An 18,552-nucleotide genomic window follows, 5' to 3' on the forward strand; every position below is an offset into this window, starting at 1 on the left:
AACACAATGAATGTACTTTAATACATGGAGGGAAAATATGGTCATTTACCCAGTAGATTTGATTTTAATGCACCTCCGAAAGCACTACGATTATGATTGTCTACTACTTCTCGCACTTAAAAGCAAGGTAATTAATATTGTTTTTAAACTGTTCACGCCATATGAAGTGGGGCTAGAAATGAATTTTTGGGCTTGGGGTTGCAGTATTGGGTCTCCAAGATTCCATCATTTCTAAAGAAAATAATACACCTCCTTCCCAATTTGCAGGGGCATTCCTCCTCAGGATTTGCAAAGATATTCTGGAACTTAAACTTTTTAGACAACTATTTCCTCTAGTTACCAATAGATGGATGCTTACATAGAACATATAGGGAGAAGGGATGGACAGCAAGATGTACTAAATCCTACCTGTTACTGATACTACATGAATCAGGACTGAACCTGCATTGAGGAGGTATTAAAATAACTTCTCTGAGGCAACTGCAACCCACACCCTATGGACTTAATTCCACTTCTGTCTACAGTATTGTAGTTTTACAGTCTGTTCCTCACTCCAAATTTCTGGTGATCAGTGCTATTGGGAATAAATCCAAATATTCAACCTCATGGAGGGATTTTGAGGGTGAGCCTGATGCTAACATTGACCAATAAGATTTTCATGTTTCTGTGTTTCTTGCAGCAATGGCACAAATAGTGCAGACCAATGGAACCCAGCCTCTTAGCAAAACATGGGAGCTCAGCTTATATGAGTTACAGAGAACACCTCAGGTAAATACAATTATATCTGTATTTGTAACCTAAGATTAATTGTACTTCTATGCCTTTCTATAACAAGTTACATCTATACAAAAATTAGGGAAATAACTTGTGCACCCACAGATCCTGAATTCTCATCTTGGGAACCTCTTAAGAGAAGAATGTCATATATTTGAATTTTCAAACGGCATTTGATAAGGTGCCGTACTCAAAGTTAATTTTGCAAGATAAGGGCTCCTGGAGTTGGGGGTAATATATTAGTATGGATGGAGAGTTGACCAATGGTCAGAGAGTAGGGATAAATAGGCATTTTCAACTTGACAGGTTCTGACTAGTGGAATGCCTCCAGGGGCCTGTGCTGGGGCGGCACGGTAGCACAGTGGTTAGCACTGCTGCTTCACAGCTCCAGGGGCCTGGGTTCGATTCCCGGCGTGGGTCACTGTCTGTGTGGAGTTTGCACATTCTCCTCGTGTCTGCGTGGGTTTCCTCCGGGTGCTCCGGTTTCCTCCCACAGTCCAAAGATGTGCGGGTTAGGTTGATTGTCCATGCTAAAATTGCCCCCTACTGTCCTGAGATGCGTAGGTTAGAGGGATTAGTGGGTAAACGTGTAGGGATATAGGAGTAGGGCCTGGGTGGGATTGTGGTCGGTGTAGACTTGATGGGCCGAATGTCCTGTTTCTGCATTGTAGGGTTTCTATGATTTCTATTTCTATGACTCTGCTATTATATATATTAATGATTCATGAGGCAGAGAGTAGTATACCCTGAGCTAGGAATGTGAGCTTTGAGGAGGACACCAGGATGCAAAGAGATAGAAAGTGGCAGATGGAGTATAATGTGGGAAAGTGTGAAGTTATTCACTTTAGTTGTAAGAATATAAAATCAGAATATTTATCAAAAGACATGAAACTTGTAAATATGGATGTTCAGAGGAACTTGGGTATGCTTGTACAAGGAACACTAAGTTAACATGCAGGTACAGCAAGCAATTCGGAAGGCAACTGGCATGATGTACTCCAATCACCTTGCAATATAGACCAAGAATAATGAATTCGTGCTACAATTGTAGAATGTTTTGCTGAGACCACAATTAAAATACTGTGTGCAGTTTTGTCTCCATATTTAAGGAAAGACATACTTGCATTTGAGTCAGTACAGCAAAGGTTCACTAGATTGGACCCTGGGATGATGAGAGGCTGAGCAAATTAGGCCAATATTCTCTGCAGTTTAGAGAAACAATTGCATTGAAACATACCAGATTCTGAAGGGATTTGGCAGGGTTGACTCTGAGGTTGTTTCCGCTGGCTGGGGAATCTAGAACACTGGGGCATAGTCTCAGAATAAAGGACACAGCCTCTTGAAAAAGGGCTGACCATTTAGGACTAAGATGAGAATAAATTCCCTATGAATCTTTAAATTTTTTTGACCCCAGAGGGTTGTGGATGCTTCATTGTTGATTGTATTTAGAAAACTGAGAAAGACAGAGTTTTGGTCTCTCAGGGAATTGAGGGATGTGGGGAGTGGGCGGAAAAGTGGAGTTGAAGCTGAAGATCAGCCATCATTGTATTGATGGACCATATGGTCTACTCCGGCTCCTATTTCTTGCATTCTTACGAGTAGAGGCACAAATTGCAGAGGGCAGCAAGAGAGTTCAAAGAAAGTTTTAATATTAAGAAGGTAATTTGGAGGGACAACTTTAATTTTGCTGGAACTAATTCTTGAAGATCTGGAGTCTTATTATTTTTAACGTCACATCTACTTTCACTCATGTAATAGCAATTTTGACAATAAATACACACTTTAAAAAAATCTAACCCAGCAATTTCCAAAATCTTTTTCTTTTATTTGAAATGTCTGGCTCCCGCCAAAAAAAAGGCTGAAAGTAAGCATGCTGACACTGTTAACCCTGAAAAAGATGTATTCTAAGTTCTTCATTTTCCTCTATCCATTTCTTATTTGCTTACCTCCTCACTCCCTCATATCTCCTCCCTTTGCTTTGTTTCTCTTTTTTTCTGTTTCTTGCACCTCCTTCCTTTTGTGTCTCCTTCCCTTTAGACTGTTTCATCTTCCCTTTAATTCTGTGTCTGAATTCCCTTCTGTGACTATCTTTTTATCTTCCCCGTTTGTGTCTGGCTCTGTCAACTTTCATTCCATTTGTCTCTTTTGTGTAATCCTTTTAGTCTTGCTTTCTATGTCTGTCTATCTTCTACCATTTTCTGGTTCGCACTCTCTCCCTTTACTTCCTCTACTCTCATCTTCCTATCACCCCTCTCTACTATTGGGGTCTCGTAGAAGGCAAGGGACTGTGAATCCGAGAGAGTCACCCGAGAGTGATGTCAGGACACTGAATCAACTCAAAAGCCAGTGAGAGAGGGCTAAATAAGGAAAGACATACTAAAATACAAGACAGACTAAATAAAGGGAAGAAGCAGAGAATTAGTGCGATCGCAGGATTTGGCAGACCTGGTGAGATATAAATCCACAAATATGAAGATCAAATTTCCAACAATGAAAAGCTCCATGATTCCTAAATAGGGTTTTTAAAGGTGTGTTGCTGCTGCTCCTGCTGTTTTGCACTGTGGTTTCTTAGTCCTCCCCTTGCCAGGTTGAAAGCATTACTTACTACCCTGGCACTTCAGACGACTAGATTACATCACATTCACATTTAAAAATTGCAAACAATTGTGACTTTGTTACAGGATGCTTACATCTAATGAAAGAAGGCCAAAGAGCAGGCGGCTCTAATTAAAATAATATATTGGTTAAAATTCTTGCAGGTAATAATGATATGTCAGTTAGAGTGAATGAATTCCTCCCAGTTATTTTCATGGAGGAACACTATAGTCAAATTCTCGTTCTATTTAATGGGACCACATGATCCAGAGCAGATGTAAGTTCAGGAAGATTAAATATCCTTGAGACTCCTGAATCAGACGGAATGTGTTCCAGAATCTTTAATTAAATTTTGTGATGTTTTGATATTTTTCAGAATTCCTTAAATGGTGAAGTAATGCTTGAGGTGTGATGGGTCACAAGCATGTTTTTAATATTCAAAAATGGCTAAGGTACAAAATCTGGCAATTTCAGACTAATTAGCCTGACACCTGTAATGGGAAATATACTTCAGGGCTTTCTATGGACATATCTGTATTCTTTAAATGTTAACATATTATGGGGAGTAACATGATTTTAGAAGTAATAAGTCTTGCGTTACAAACTTGCTGGATGCCCTTAAGTGGTGACTAAGATGATAGATTGGAATATTCCAATGTAGTTTCTTTATCAAAGACTAATAAAGAAGCTTAACACTAATGGGATTGTCAAACTCTCTGAATGAAATGAAACTTGGCTTAGAACAAGCAGCAGAGGATGATTTATGGGTCTGTTCTCAATAATCTTTCCATAGAGACATCCACAGTCTATCTTGCATATAGTCTGTCCTTTTGTCTCCGAGGATCCGAATTTACCTTTACTGCCCAATGTTGACTCTTTGGTTATATGACCCACAGGGGTGTTCGAAACCATGAAAGCCCTTATTATGTAATCCGGATACTATACTCTTGTTCCTCCCCACCGCCTTCTGTGTTTCTCCTATCTTCTGAAAGGCGAAAGAATAAGCAATTCCGCTACCTTTTGAAAAACGGCAGGATAGGTATTTGAGTGAGATAAACAGACATATTTTACTTTTCAATAGTACTGGAAGTAAATGACATTTCTAATGGATTCTAGCCAATTTCATAATGTTCCCCATAATGTAGAAATTCACAAAGCATGTTACACTGCCCATGTTAGTGCATTATATACTCTTCTGTATGCTGATTTCTCTGAGTCTACTCAATATTAAGCTCAAGAGTTCACCCCTCCTGGTGTCCATCAGATGTACTCATTCTGTTTTTGCAGCCTGTGCCTGCCTCAACTGAAGAAAAAGGTAAAGAGTTATCCTTATTTGTATTTTCTAGCTCATTAGCAAAGTTATTGACCATGCAGACTGTACATTGGGGAAAGTTGGCATTGGACTGTAAGTCCATGTAAGTTACACTGACATTGTATGGATCAATGGTGAGCCAGTTCTGGATTATGGTGTGCAGCTTTAGTCACCCTATCTCAAAGTTAGAGACATATTAGAAAGATTGACAAGATTAACTGAAAAGGAACTGATTTTATTTGTTTGGAGAAGCTAAAAATGAGCAGGGACATGAAACAAGTTTTCTAGGTAAGGAGACATATAGATGAGGAGATAGATGGATATGAGGGAAGGAAATTTTATTTATTGATTAGTCACAAGTAGGTTTTTATTAACACTGCAATGAAGTTACTGTGAAAATCCCCTAGTAGTCGCCACACTGCAGCGCTTGTTCAAGTACACTGAGGGAGAATTTAGCATGACCTATGCACCTAACCAGCACGTCTTTCTAACTGTGGGAGGAAACCAGAGCACCCAGAGGAAACCCATGCAGACACAGGGAGAATGTGCAGACTCAACACAGGCAGTGACCCAAGCTGGGAATCGAACCCGGGCCCCTGGCGCTGTGAGGCAACAGTGCTAACCACTGTGTGGCACTCTTTAAGGTAGGGATCAATTGGTGGGGAGGGAATGATAGAATCATTGTGCATAGATTGTGGATGGTGTTATGGCATGGCAGATGCTAAGTGTCAGGCTGTTCACATCCCAAAGTGAAACTTGGAAATTGCCACAACAATTTGCATGTTATAAGGAATTACCTGAAGTCAAGATAAATAACTTCCAGACCACTTGTGATGATTTTAAATATTGAAGGTAAACATTTATTAAGATAATGAAAAAATAAAAAAACCCAAGAGCACCTTTACACAGTTAATAGTAATCTGCAAACATTCCTTAAGATATTGATTAAATAAACTCCGAGCTAAACCCTCTTCTGATGGCAACAGTCCTCATAGCTTTATTAATCTGTAGAAAATTCCAGTTTTATTATCATACAATGCCCTGCTACTGTAGAGGAAATTATACAGAGGCTTCCCTCTGTTCATAGGTCTGGCTTCAGTCTCACTTCAAATATGTTTTTTATCCTTTGAGCTTCCATTCTATTATGTCTACAATCCTTTAGAAGTTCCTCTTCCCAAAATTGATCAACCTTTTTTTACTTTAAAGCTACCATATTTATAACATAAACTTACTATTTTACCTGATGCATTCACAATCTCCCAATTGTGTATGTTTCCTTTGAAATCCAACAGTCAACTTTAAGATCATTTCTTCTCTTATCTGCCTAATGTAAATTCCTGGTCAAGCTGCTTCCCCGGCCCCTGTTCATTACTATTTGAACTACTTGCATTCACAGCTCCTTTATTGATGTTTTGACCTTTGCAGTCTAACTGTCTCCAGTCTAATTAAACCAGTCACACCCATACTCGCACACAAGCATGTTTCTTAGTATATGAAAACGTGATTGCAAAAAATACAATGAACTCTCATTTTCCTTTTGATTTGATGTATTATTGTCACCTGTATTAGTATACAGGGAAAAGTATTGTTTCTTGCATGCTATACAGACAAAGCATACCGTTCATAAAGCAGGAAAGGAGAGGATGCAGAATGTAGTGTTACAGTCATAGCTAGGGTGTAGAGAAAGATCAACTTAATATGAGGTAGTTCCATTCAAAAGTCTGATGGCAGCAGGGGAGAAACTGTTCTTGAGTCGGTTGGTATGTGACTTTAGACTTTTGTACCTTTTTCCCGACGGAAGAAGGTGGAAGAGAGTATGTCCGGGTTGCATAGGGTCCTTAATTATGCTGGCTGCTTTTCTGAGGCAGCACGAAGTGTAGACAGAGTCAATGGATGGGAGGCTGGTTTGCGTGATGGACTGGGCTTCATTCACAACCCTCTGTAGTTTCTTGCGGTCTTGGGCAGAGCAGGAGCCATACCAAACTGTGATATAACTAGAAAAAATACTTTCTATGGTGCATCTGTAAAGGTTGGTGAGAGTCGCAGTGGACATGCCAAATTTCCTTATTCTTCTGAGGAATTAGAGGCATTGGTAGGCTTTCTTAACTATAGTGTTGGCATGGGGGGACCAGTAAGAAGTCTCACAACACCAGGTTAAAGTCCAACAGGTTTATTTGGTAGCAAAATCCACTAGCTTTCGGGGTGCTGCTCCTTCGTCAGGTAAGCGGGAGTTCTGTTCACAAACAGGGCATATAAAGACACACATTCAATTTACAAAATAATGGTTGGAATGCAAATCTTTATAGGTAATCAAGTCTTAAAGGTACAGACAATGTGAGTGGAGAGAGCATTAAGTACAGGTTAAAGAGATGTGTATTGTCTCCAGACAGGACAGTTAGTGAGATTTTGCAAGCCCAGGCAAGTCGTGGGGGTTACAGATAGTGTGACACGAACCCAAGATCCCGATTGAGGCCGTCCTCGTGTGCGGAACTTGGCTATCAGTCTCTGCTCAGCGACTCTGTTGTCGTGTGTCGTGAAGGCCGCCTTGGAGAATGCTTAGCCGAAGATCAGAGGCCGAGCATTCCAATCATTATTTTGTAAATTGAGTTTGTGTTTTTATATGCCCTGTTTGTGAACAGAACTCCCACTTACCTGACGAAGGGGCAGCGCTCCGAAAGCTAGTGGATTTTGCTACCAAATAAAGCTGTTGGACTTTAACCTTGTGTTGTGAGACTTTTTAACTATGTTCACCCCAGTCCAACGCCGGCATCTCCACATCATGGGGGGTCCAGGACAGGTTGTTGGTGATCTGGACACCTAAGAACTTGAAGCTCTCGACTGTTTCTACTTTGTCCCTATTGATGCTCACAGTGGATGATTGAGTTACTGGGGTTAAATGACCCTGTATTGTTCTGGATTTTCTTGTGCTCATATCTCACCAATATTGTTTAAGAATTTCATAAAGATGGAACTTCAATGGATTAAAGGGTGGGGAGAAGTGGTTTGTGCTTCATGGTTATGATATATAGAGAATAGAAGGGAATTACCATCATTCTCTTTTTAGAGTGAAATCGTAGACAGAAATGGCGCAGTCTTTTATGAATGACATTAGTGTACCTGACTATTTCAGCTCTGCTGTAGCAATTTGTAGGGGGGTTAAATGGAGACCCATTTAATCACAGAGTGAATGTATAGCACAGATAAAGTTCTAGTAGGAGTTTACCGTCCAGACTTTGCAGCAAGGAAATCGTAAATTTGCTTTTCTCAAGCTTTTTAAACTGGGAACTAACATGGTAATTAATGTTTCAAAGCTTGTTATTTTGGCAATCTTTTAAATGTCAGTTATCCTCACACACAGACCTAGCTGAAACTCCCCCATGATAAGTTATATTGCATTATTGGGGAAAGATTATCCCGTTTATCACTTAAAAAAACAACAGATTGCACTGATGAAATCATAATCTGTTATTGAAATGTTCTTTAAAATGCAAAAACTGCATTATGAAGCCTTATATGGTAAGATCATATGCTGTAATGTGAACCTTTGCCTGTCAGTGAGTGAGGCACCATTATATCAGAGCAGATGGTGCCTTGTTTTGCCAGGAACGGAAGCTAAGTGAAAACTCCTCATTGGGCCAGTAATGTTGCTCTTAAAGTAAGAAATTTGTTTAGTCAGCTTAGCAGTGCACTTCCAAATAGTCTAGGTATCCTGCCATACATAAGTAATTACAAATTAAACATTTTATTGCAAAGTAAATCTTTCACATTATAATTCATATCTTGTCTATTTTTAGTATGATTTATATTTTGTGGGTTTTTGGTGGGAGAGTCTTGTGGCATACCAGGCCAGAAGCTCTAGGTTCAAGTCCAACTCCCGAGACTTGATGGCCACGGAAGGTGCATTCAGAACATGGCCAAACAGGTTGATTATCAGTGTATAAATCCTTCCAGTATGCCTGATGGCTGGCAGTAAGAGTGGGAGAGTTTCCTGGTCAACCTTACTGCAGAAAGCAGTGGCAAACCACTGCAGTACTTTGCCAAGCATAATTGTGGACCAATGGAAGTCCATAGTCACCTTTTAGAGTATGGAATCTGAAAGAGGAGATATTTAGTAACAATTTACAGGGCACAGTTTCCAAGAAAGTCTTTGCAAAATCTTTTAAAATGACAAAGACTTAACAAATTGCATCATTCTATGACTGCCATATAACATGCTCAGGATAAAAATTGTGTGAAGGCCCTCTCCCTCCCCAAGGAAAATCTTTATGAACTTTTTAATTCTTTTGCTACTATCACCTTTCTGCTCCAAACCACAACATGCCTGCCTCAGTTGTGAACAGCTGGAATGTATACTGGTGAACATTGCACACTGTGGAGTAGGACAGATTGTGCCTGATTTTCTCCTTTGTGTGCTCGGCTTTCTGTGGAATTCTCCCTTCTGGTCTGCCGGAGAACCAGTGATACTCTCCCGATGATGGTGTAATTTGAACGGTAGCTGAGGCTGAGTTTAGAGTGATCTAGAGAAAACCAGCTGCTCCCTATTTTCTTTAATCACTTTGAAATATAAATTGGGCAGGTCACCAAATGCAATTTATTCTGTCCGGCAAGAGAAAGGTGACCTATAACTTTATGACCTGGGTGCATTAAGGTTGGAGTTAACCCAAGTACAGTAATAAAGTTGTGCTTTGAAGTTATTGTTACATGATGAACTTTGTGACTGACAGGAGGCAATCACAGATGGCATGGAGATTGCAGTGTCACCCAGAAGTCTGCACAGTGAGCTGATGTGTCCTATCTGTCTAGACATGCTGAAGAACACCATGACGACCAAAGAGTGCCTACATCGCTTCTGCGCTGATTGCATTGTTACTGCCCTCAGGAGTGGGTATGTAATAGCAAACTGGCTGCTGGATCCCTCCCCTGACTCTTTGCCTTGTATGGTGTAGGAATAGGGCTGTATTTACCCTAATGATGAAAATCTAAAAATGCTTGAAATATTCGATTTTGTTCATAAATAGTTACACTTGGACAAGCTGGCTTTGAATCTGCCAGTGCAGAAGAGCACTGGCTTCCCCATCACAATCGGCTTTCTGCCAACCTATCAGCAATGCGGGCAGGCAAACAGCAGGTGCTTGGGACCTCAGTATGGCCATTGTTTTTGTTTGAAAAGGAAGTGAAAGGGACCTAGGCCCTGGTAAAATAGTAACCAAATATTTTTGATGCTGGGTGAGACGACCCTTTATGAAAAAGCAGTGCACCCATCCAGCAAGCAATGCACTTTTAAGGATTCAGTCCTTGCAACTTTTAGCAGTTAATTTCAAGTAGGGAAGTTTGATACTCCCTTCTTTTCACACAACTTTCAGTTTGACTTTATTATAATTTTAAAATTCTCTGCATTTTCTCTTTGGCCAGCTCTTTAACAGTCAGCTGGGATCAGGTGAGAATGCTCAAAATTGAAAGGCCGCACCACCCCGGGGGAATTCAGTTGGTTTCTGCTTATTCTCTACAACAACACCGCTGAACCCGTGAACTCGCTGTGTAGGGCATCATGGCCACAAACCCACTATCCTGCAGCGTCCCAACATTAAAAACATTTCTCTGTAATCTTTCCTGAACTCACCTGAAGGAGTTGATTCCTGCAGTTAGGCAATGCCTATAATTTGGCAGGCATTATAATGTACATGGGTAAAAGGTGGTGAATCGGAGATGCCTTCATTGGTTGCAGAATAAAAATTCTGTTCCAGTGGAAGGTGAGAATTTTATTCTGTGGGGACAGATGAGATCAATTGTCCATAAATTAAAACATGACCACATTATTTTAAAACATGAAATTAACCACAGTATTACAAGAATATCTTTGAACAATTGCAGGCCTTTTACCTGAAGATAGTTCAGTTGCATCACTTTTTTGTAAAGATATAATTTCTGGTGCAGAATTAATGAAGAACTTATCTCATTAGAAACAAAGAATGTCCGACATGTAGAAAGAAACTGGTCTCCAAGAGATCGCTGCGGCCAGATCCAAACTTTGATGCACTGATCAGCAAAATATATCCCAGTCGAGATGAGTACGAGGCACACCAAGAGCGGGTGCTAGCCCGAATCAGCAAGCATCATAACCAGCAAGCCCTGAGCCACAGCATCGAAGAAGGACTCAAAATGCAAGCACTTAATAGGTAAGGAGTGTGCAACACTCCAAATTGAGAAAATTGTATTGAACTGCCTGCTGTATATTCCTACACGCATTGAAATGTTAGTGGAGGAGGACCAGTGGGGAAGGGGGGTGTTTGTCATGTGTCACAGTAACAGGACCAGCTGAGTCTCTGCTTTTAAATAGAGGGAAGAAGCAATATAACACTTTCAGAAGCAAACTCCTCCATCAAATAAATAAACAGACAGGAGAAGGTAGATGAGGGCAGTGCAGTTGATGATGTTTACATGGACTTTAGCAAGGCCTTTGACAAGGTACCCCATGGTAGGTTGTTGCATAAGGTTAAATCTCACAGGATCCAGGGTGAGGTAGCTAAATGGATACAAAATTGGCTTGATGACAGAAGCTAGAGGGTGGTTGTAGAGCGTTGTTTTTCAAACTGGAGGCCTGTGACCGGTTGTGTGCCTCAGGGATCAGTGCTGGGTCCACTGTTATTTGTCATTTATATTAATGATTTGGATGAGAATCTAGGAGGCATGGTTAGTAAGTTTGCAAAGGCCACCAAGATTGGTGGCATAGTGAACAGTGAAGAAAGTTATCTTGGATTGCAACGGATTCTTGATCAATTGGGCTGACGAATGGCAGATGGAGTTTAATTTAGATAAATGCGAGATAATGCATTTTGGTAGATTGAACCAGGGCAGGACCTACTCAGTTAATGGTAGGGCGTTGGGAAGAGTTATAGAACAAAGAGATCTAGGGGTACATGTTCATAGCTCCTTGAAAGTGGAGTCACAGGTGGACAGAGTGGTGAGGAAGGCATTCAGCGTGCTTGGTTTCATTGGTCAGAATATTGAATACAGGAGTTGGGACGTCTTGTTGAAGTTGTACAAGACATTGGTAAGGCCACACTTGGAATACTGTATACAGTTCTGGTCACCCTATTATAGAAAGGATATTATTAAACTAGGAAGAGTGCAGAAAAGATTTACTAGGTTGCTACCGGGACTTGATGGTTTGAGGTATAAGGAGAGGCTGGATAGATTGGGACTTTTTTCTCTGGAGCGTAGAAGGCTGAGGGGTGATCTTATAGAGGTCTATAAAATAATAAGGGGCATAGATCAGCTAGATAGTCATTATATTTTCCCAAAGGTAGGGGAGTCTAAAACTAGAGGGCATAGGTTTAAGGTGAGAGGGAAGAGATACAAAGTGCCCAGAGCAGCAATATTTTTCATACAGAGGGTGGGTGAGTATCTGGAACAAGCTGCCAGAGGTAATAGTAGAGGTGGGTAAAATTTTGTCTTTTAAAAAGCATTTAGACAGTTACATGGGTAAAATGGATATAGAGGGATATGGGCCAAATACAGGCAATTGGGACTAGTTTTGGGTTTAAAAAAAAAGGGCGGCATGGACAAGTTGGGCCGAAGGACCTGTTTCCATGCTGTACACCTTTATGACTCTAAGACAGAAGAATTCTAAAACCAATTTTGACTCGTGTAATAAAATCAGAATTAGCCTGTGACTCCTGATCGCTTTTGTGTTTTACATATTACAGTTGGAGCAACACATTGATCAGATACTTTATTTCATTTATTCTCCAGCTGGGGTATTATGTCTAAGATGACTAAAATTAAATGATTTTGGGGATAGCAGTTAGGAGAAAAATACACAAGAACAGGAGTGTGCATTTGATTAAATTTTACATTCAGTTCGAGGGAGAGAGAAGTGGCTCTGAGACTTAAGCTTAAATAAGGGCAATTGTGAGGGCATAAAAGCAGAGGTGGCTAAAGTAAATTGGCAATTTAAGTTCAGGGATAGGTCAATAGAGATGCAGTGGCAAACATTTAAGGAGATATTTCAGAATGCACAAAATAAAGGCATCCCATGAATTAGAAAAAGTCCAAAGGACAGACCATGGTTAATTAGAAAGGTTAAAGATAGTATCAAACCTAAAGATAAAGCATTTAATTGTGTAAAGACAGGTGACCCGTAAGAAGATTGGATATTGTAGTTGGATTGAACAGGTATTTTGCATCAATCTTCATCATAGAGGATACAAGTAACATCCCATACGCAACTATAAACCAGGAAATGGAAGGGTGGGAGGAACTCAAGAAAATTACAGCCACCAGAGAAGACGTGCTGAGTAAATTGTTGGAGCTACAGGCTGACAAGTGCCCAGGTCCTAATGGACTTCCAAGGATCTTAAAATGGGTGACACAGTGGTTAGCACTGCTGCCTCAGCGCCAGAGACCCAGGTTTGATTCTGGCCTTGGGTCACTGTCTGTGTGGAATTTGCACATTCTCCCTGTGTCTGCGTGGGTTTCCTCCCACACTCCAAAGATGTGTGGGTTAGGTTTATTGGCCATGCTAAATTGCCCCTTAGTGTCAGGGAGATTAGCAGGGTAAATATGTGGGGTTATGGGGATAGGACCTGGGTGGGATTGTTGTTGGTGCTGACTTGATGGGCCAAATGGCCTCCTCCTACACCATGGATTCTATGAACTAAGATGCAGGTATATCAAGTAATTGGGAAAGCTAGTGGAATGTTATTATTTATTGTGAGAGGAATTGAATACAAATGTTGGAGAGTTGTGTAGGGCACCAGTGAGACCACATCTGGAGTATTGTATACAATATTAACCACCTTATTTAAGGAAGAATGAAAATGCGTTGGAAGCAGTTCAGAGAAGGTTTACTATAATAAAAGCTGGAATGGATTAGTTGTCTTATGAGGAAAAGTTGGACTGGCTAGGTATATATCCACTGGAGTTTAGAAGAGCAAGAGGCAACTTGATTGAAACATTTAAGCTCCTGAGGGGCTTTGGCAGGGTGGATTTGGAAAGGATGTTTCATCTTGTGGGAGAATCTAGAAATAGGGGTCACTGTTTAAAAATAAGGGGTCGCTCAATTAAAACGGAGAAGAAATGAAAATCAAAGTGCTGTGAGTCTTTGGAGCTGTCTTCTGGAAAAGTTGGTGGAAGCAGTCTTTGAATATTTCTAAGTGAGGCAGAGGTGGATAGATTCTTGAAAGGAAGGCAGTGATTGGTTATTGGGGGTTGGTGGATTGCAGATTTGAGATCACATCAGATCAACCATGATCTTGTTAAATGATGGAGCAGGCTAGAGGGGTTATTACCCACTCCTACCCTTGTTTGTATGTTCGTTTTTAGCTCCTCAGTTTCTGCAGTAATTAAAGGCTACAGTAACTCCAACTTTAACCACTCCAGTTTGGGCTCTGAAAGCTTCATAGGACACGGCAGAATTCCTAAGTGTTCAAGTACAAGATGGTGGCACAGTGGTAAGCATGGCCGCCTCACAGAGCCATGGACCCGGGTTCAATTCTGGCCTTGGGTGACTGTCTGTGTGGAGTTTGTACGTTCTCCCCTTGTCTGCCTGGGTTTCCTCCAGGTGTTCCGGTTTGCTCCCACAGTCAAAAGATGTGTAGGTTAGGTGGATTAGCCATGCACAGGATTACAGGGATAGGGTGGAAGGGAGGGATGATCTTTCTGAGAGTCAATGTACTCGATGGGCCGATTGGCCTCTTTCTGCACTTTAAGGATTCTATAAGATTAAAATATTAGTGTAAAAGAACAACGTCTTTTTTCAAACGCTTCCATTGCCTTCATTAGAATCCTTTAAGGCTACACGCTTAAATCTATGATTATGTAACATTAGTCTACAGTTACTTATTACAGCTGAACTTTAATTAGTATTAATGGACCAGTTAATAGGTGTACTTCTTTAATGGGCTTCATTGTTTTCTAACACAATTGTGAACTTTAAGTCAATATTGATCAGTATTGCTTAATGGGAATGATTTAATACACATCTGTTAAGAGAATTCAATACTGCCCATTTAGAGTAGCACATCTGATTAGCAGTGATTAATAAACTAACATGCTTTTATTACTGCTTGTAAGTGCACTGTGGTATTGATTGGCAAAATCAGTTTTATACTACTGATTATCTAAGTCCCTAAGCTGCATTTTATATTACAGCTGTGTCATCAGAGGAAGCGTTGTAATATATGAGGCACTAAGACAGGGGGGTTTGTAAGAGACCTCCAGAGGCAAACATAAGTCTTTAGTCACAACTTCATATGAGCATGAATAGCTTTTTGCATTGGCTGGTCCGTTTTTCCAGAGAGTACGGGGAATTCCGTTGGCAGAAGCTTAAAAACCACAAACCGGATTTTTTGAGCAATAGCTGTTTCAATATTGTAGCTGCTGCTTGTGCCAGTACTGCAGTATAGACACAATGAGTTCAAAGTACAAGCAGTCTAAGTACATTTACAAAATGCAACAAGTGAAGTAATTATACAAGCAAGACTGAGTAACCGCTTGGGAAGAGAAATAATTAAAAGAATGTGATTTAAATGGTGTTGCATTGTTAGATGTTGTAATTAATTAAGAAAGGCTTATGTAATAAGGCAATCATTGTTTTCTTTCTAAAGACTTTTTTTTTCCCCATTTGCTTTCCTCTCATGAAAAACTTGCATTTCACTCATTATCGGTCTTTCACAAAGATCCTCTTTTTTTTAAAAAGCTTACTTTAAAGCTCCTATGTGACAAATTTCAAAGGTGTAACACGTTTTGCTATTAATTGGTCAATCAAGACTTTTTCTGAGACTTAACATCTTTACATAATTTTTTTATATTGAACTCACAAACCTCCGACTCAGCAGCAAGAGTGCTGAGTCAAACTGACACCAAAGTCATGTTGCTAGTCCAGTAAATCATCATCAGAAAATGATACTCCGCCCTTAATAATTGTACTTGATTAAAATGAATTCAGTGAAAAACAAAGAAACATAATTTTTGTTCTGGCCAAAAATCACAGATGTAAAGCCTGATAAGAATCTTATTTACTCATTTGGAAAAAATATTCAAATTTCACGTTTATTGTTTTGGTATTTTAGGGATTTAGAAGTTTGTTGGTTGGTGTTAATCCTTGCCTGTCTCTTGGGGTGCAAGCCTTTTTGAGGCCTGAAAGCCATTAGACCACTCTGGTAGCAAGGAGGCAACATGGAATACTATTCGGGTACATAAATTGTTTATAATACCTGCTATGTTGGTTAATGGAAAGACTTTGTGTGTCTAAGTTTCATTGTAACAAAATGCATCTAGATTGTTGATGAACTAAATATTTTAGAGCCTTTGCAACCATTTCTCCTAGTGATTAAATATTTGATTCATTGACTATTCCAATACATTAAACTGTTACAACGACAACATAACCAGCTGATTTGTACACTGCATTAGGCCTGAAAGAGTCTAAGGGGCCTTCTTATTGATATTTCTCTCACCGGTTTAATGTCAACACATTGAATTATTGTCTGTTTGGCACAGAGCGCAGAGAGTGAGAAAACATCAGGCTGAGAATGGCAGTGGAGCAGAAGACAATGGGGACAGTTCGCATTGCAGTAATGCCTCCACGCATAGTAACCAAGAGGCGGGACCAAGTCAAAAACGTGCAAAGACGTCGGATGATTCAGGTCCAGACCTTGACACCACAAATGAGAATGGGACGGGAGATCCTGATCCGGTGACTGATGGAACCAATGAAATTGAACTGGTCTTCAGGCCTCATCCTACACTAATGGAGAAAGATGAAACAGCACAGACCAGGTATGTAGGTGAGAAGGATTAATGTTATTCACTGGACCAGAAGAATTTCCTTTTTAAAAAAGGAAAACCAAATACTGGTAACAAAATGGGAATTTCTGGAAAGGTATGTCAGGTCAAGTCAGCGTCTGAAAAAGAGAGTGCGATTAACTATTTTGGAATGATACTTCATTAAGACCATATAAATTGAAGGCCTGGGATCACTTGCAGCCTTCAAATCAACAGCAGTGTAATGAATAAAATCACCAGGCTCAAGAGCACCAATGCAAAAGCAAATCCATTTGCAGCTCTTGCATTTAAACTTGCAGAAATTTTAAATATTAAAGGATGACAAACATAGTGGTGAAATGGGCAGAAGCACGGCACTCAATGGAATTCAATGCAGAGAAGCACTTTGGGATGAATAACATGAAAAGACAGTGTACTTAATGGCATGATTTTTGAGAAGTGTAGATGAGCAGAGAGACCTTGAAGCTCATGTACACAAATCTTTAAAAGGGGAAAGGCAAGTTCACAAGGTGGTGCTTAAACCACGTGGTTTACTCGGGTTTAAACACAGACAAACAGAATATAAAAGCAAGGAGACCATGCAAGAATTTTACAAATCACTGGCGACACCTCAAGCTGATGATTGTGGACAGTTCTGGGAATTGTCTTTATATCTTTCCCAACCACATTTTAGGAAAGGTATAAAGGCCTTAAGGGTATGGAAGAGACTTATCAATGTTAGCAGGGTTGAGGAACATAATCATAAGGATTGTTTGGAAAAGCTAAGACTGATCTCCTTGGTTTACAAGATAGAGAGGTATTGACAGAATAGATGGAGAAAATGTAAAGGTCATAGATTGAAAATCATAGGCCAAAGCTCTGGAAGAGAGATGAGAAGTTTTCACCAAGTTGGCAGGATCTGGAATGTTCTACCTGAAAAGGCAGTGGAAGATGATTAATTTTAAATAGGATTTGGACAGATACTTGAGAATGAGAAACTTCAGGGTAATGGACATAAAGTGGCATTGTGAAAACAAGAACTAATGTTCTTTCAAAGAACCACTGCAGACAATGAGCTAAATGGCCTCTTTCTGGGCTTTAAGTTTCTCTGATACAATGTATAATGTTTAGACTTGAAGCAGTGTGACATGAATGGAGCTGTGATGCCTATTTTGACTATTATAAAGTCCCGAGTGTTTGCCTGTCCTGAGTTAGCTGAGCTCTGCCAAGACAGCAGATGAGGGGCTACTCTTTGTCTTGGTGACCCTGGGATAGGGAAATAGAAAAAGATCAGCCAGAATGTTCTTTTGATGGTTATTTATTGACTCTTGCTGAAGTTGTTTGTTTTCAGCTGTGACAGTCTTTGTGGCTGAATATCCTACCAGCCCTCATTTCCTAGGGTCACTCATGAAGAATGACTATTTGGGTTAGTTATTGACCCCATTCTTTAATGTGTGCCAGTGCTTTAGGAAAGGAGAGAAATTGGAAGAAAACTGGGGATGGAAGGATAAGGAAATGTGCATTTCGTTAAACACGTGTACCAGAGATTTGAGAGGGTTAGAAGCTCTTCCTGGAAGCGATGATATTGTATTCTGCAAGTTTAATGGTGCTGATATTTTCTACATAGTAAAGGCGATCATTAATATAGAGCATGCTACCTATTAAGAGCTACCTGTTCTGTGACTCTAAATATTTTTCTCTTTTAACCAAGGCAGGTCACGGTTGGTGTCCAGAGGATTGTGGGGCGCACACCGGTGTCGAGAAAGCGGTAAGCAGTTTCACTGCAACCGGTTTCTCCACAAACCAGTAACAGACCACCTACATACGGAGGTCTGGGAGAATCCGCTTCATTTCGATTCACGGGACACTTTTGAGTCCACACTGTCAATTGCAAACTGAATGGTGCCAGAAATGTTAAAGTGCTGTGTGACCAGTTTACACATGACAGTCAGCACTCACTCAATTTTAGTGTTTGGTCAGTACGATGCAGACCTGCTGGTTCACTCGAAGTCTGAGAGTGTTTATATGAGATAAATGGATTTGAATCCCAGTAACTGTATCACCAGTGGAAGTGACTACAGCTCTGGATGAAATTCCCTGATCAA

General features: G+C 40.2%; 1 protein-coding gene across 8 annotated transcripts in view; it reads left to right on the forward strand.

Annotated features, from left to right (window-relative positions):
• The window catches only part of rnf2 (ring finger protein 2), a 51,377-nt gene that overhangs the window by 26,611 nt on the left and 6,214 nt on the right, over nucleotides 1–18,552 (forward strand). For 6 of the 8 annotated variants that reach the window (XM_078219357.1, XM_078219355.1, XM_078219360.1 and 3 more), the window contains 5 exons: nucleotides 680–768; nucleotides 9,406–9,566; nucleotides 10,642–10,857; nucleotides 16,184–16,462; nucleotides 18,159–18,215. In XM_078219357.1, the coding sequence (XP_078075483.1) occupies nucleotides 682–768; nucleotides 9,406–9,566; nucleotides 10,642–10,857; nucleotides 16,184–16,462; nucleotides 18,159–18,215 (800 nt within the window). In that variant the 5' untranslated portion in view covers nucleotides 680–681. The remainder of the gene's footprint in view (nucleotides 1–679; nucleotides 769–9,405; nucleotides 9,567–10,641; nucleotides 10,858–16,183; nucleotides 16,463–18,158; nucleotides 18,216–18,552) is intronic. The other 2 variants (XM_078219356.1, XM_078219361.1) reach the window with 2 other exon arrangements.

This window comes from Mustelus asterias, chromosome 8 (assembly GCF_964213995.1).
Source record: "Mustelus asterias chromosome 8, sMusAst1.hap1.1, whole genome shotgun sequence".
Classification (NCBI taxonomy): Eukaryota; Metazoa; Chordata; class Chondrichthyes; order Carcharhiniformes; family Triakidae; genus Mustelus; species Mustelus asterias.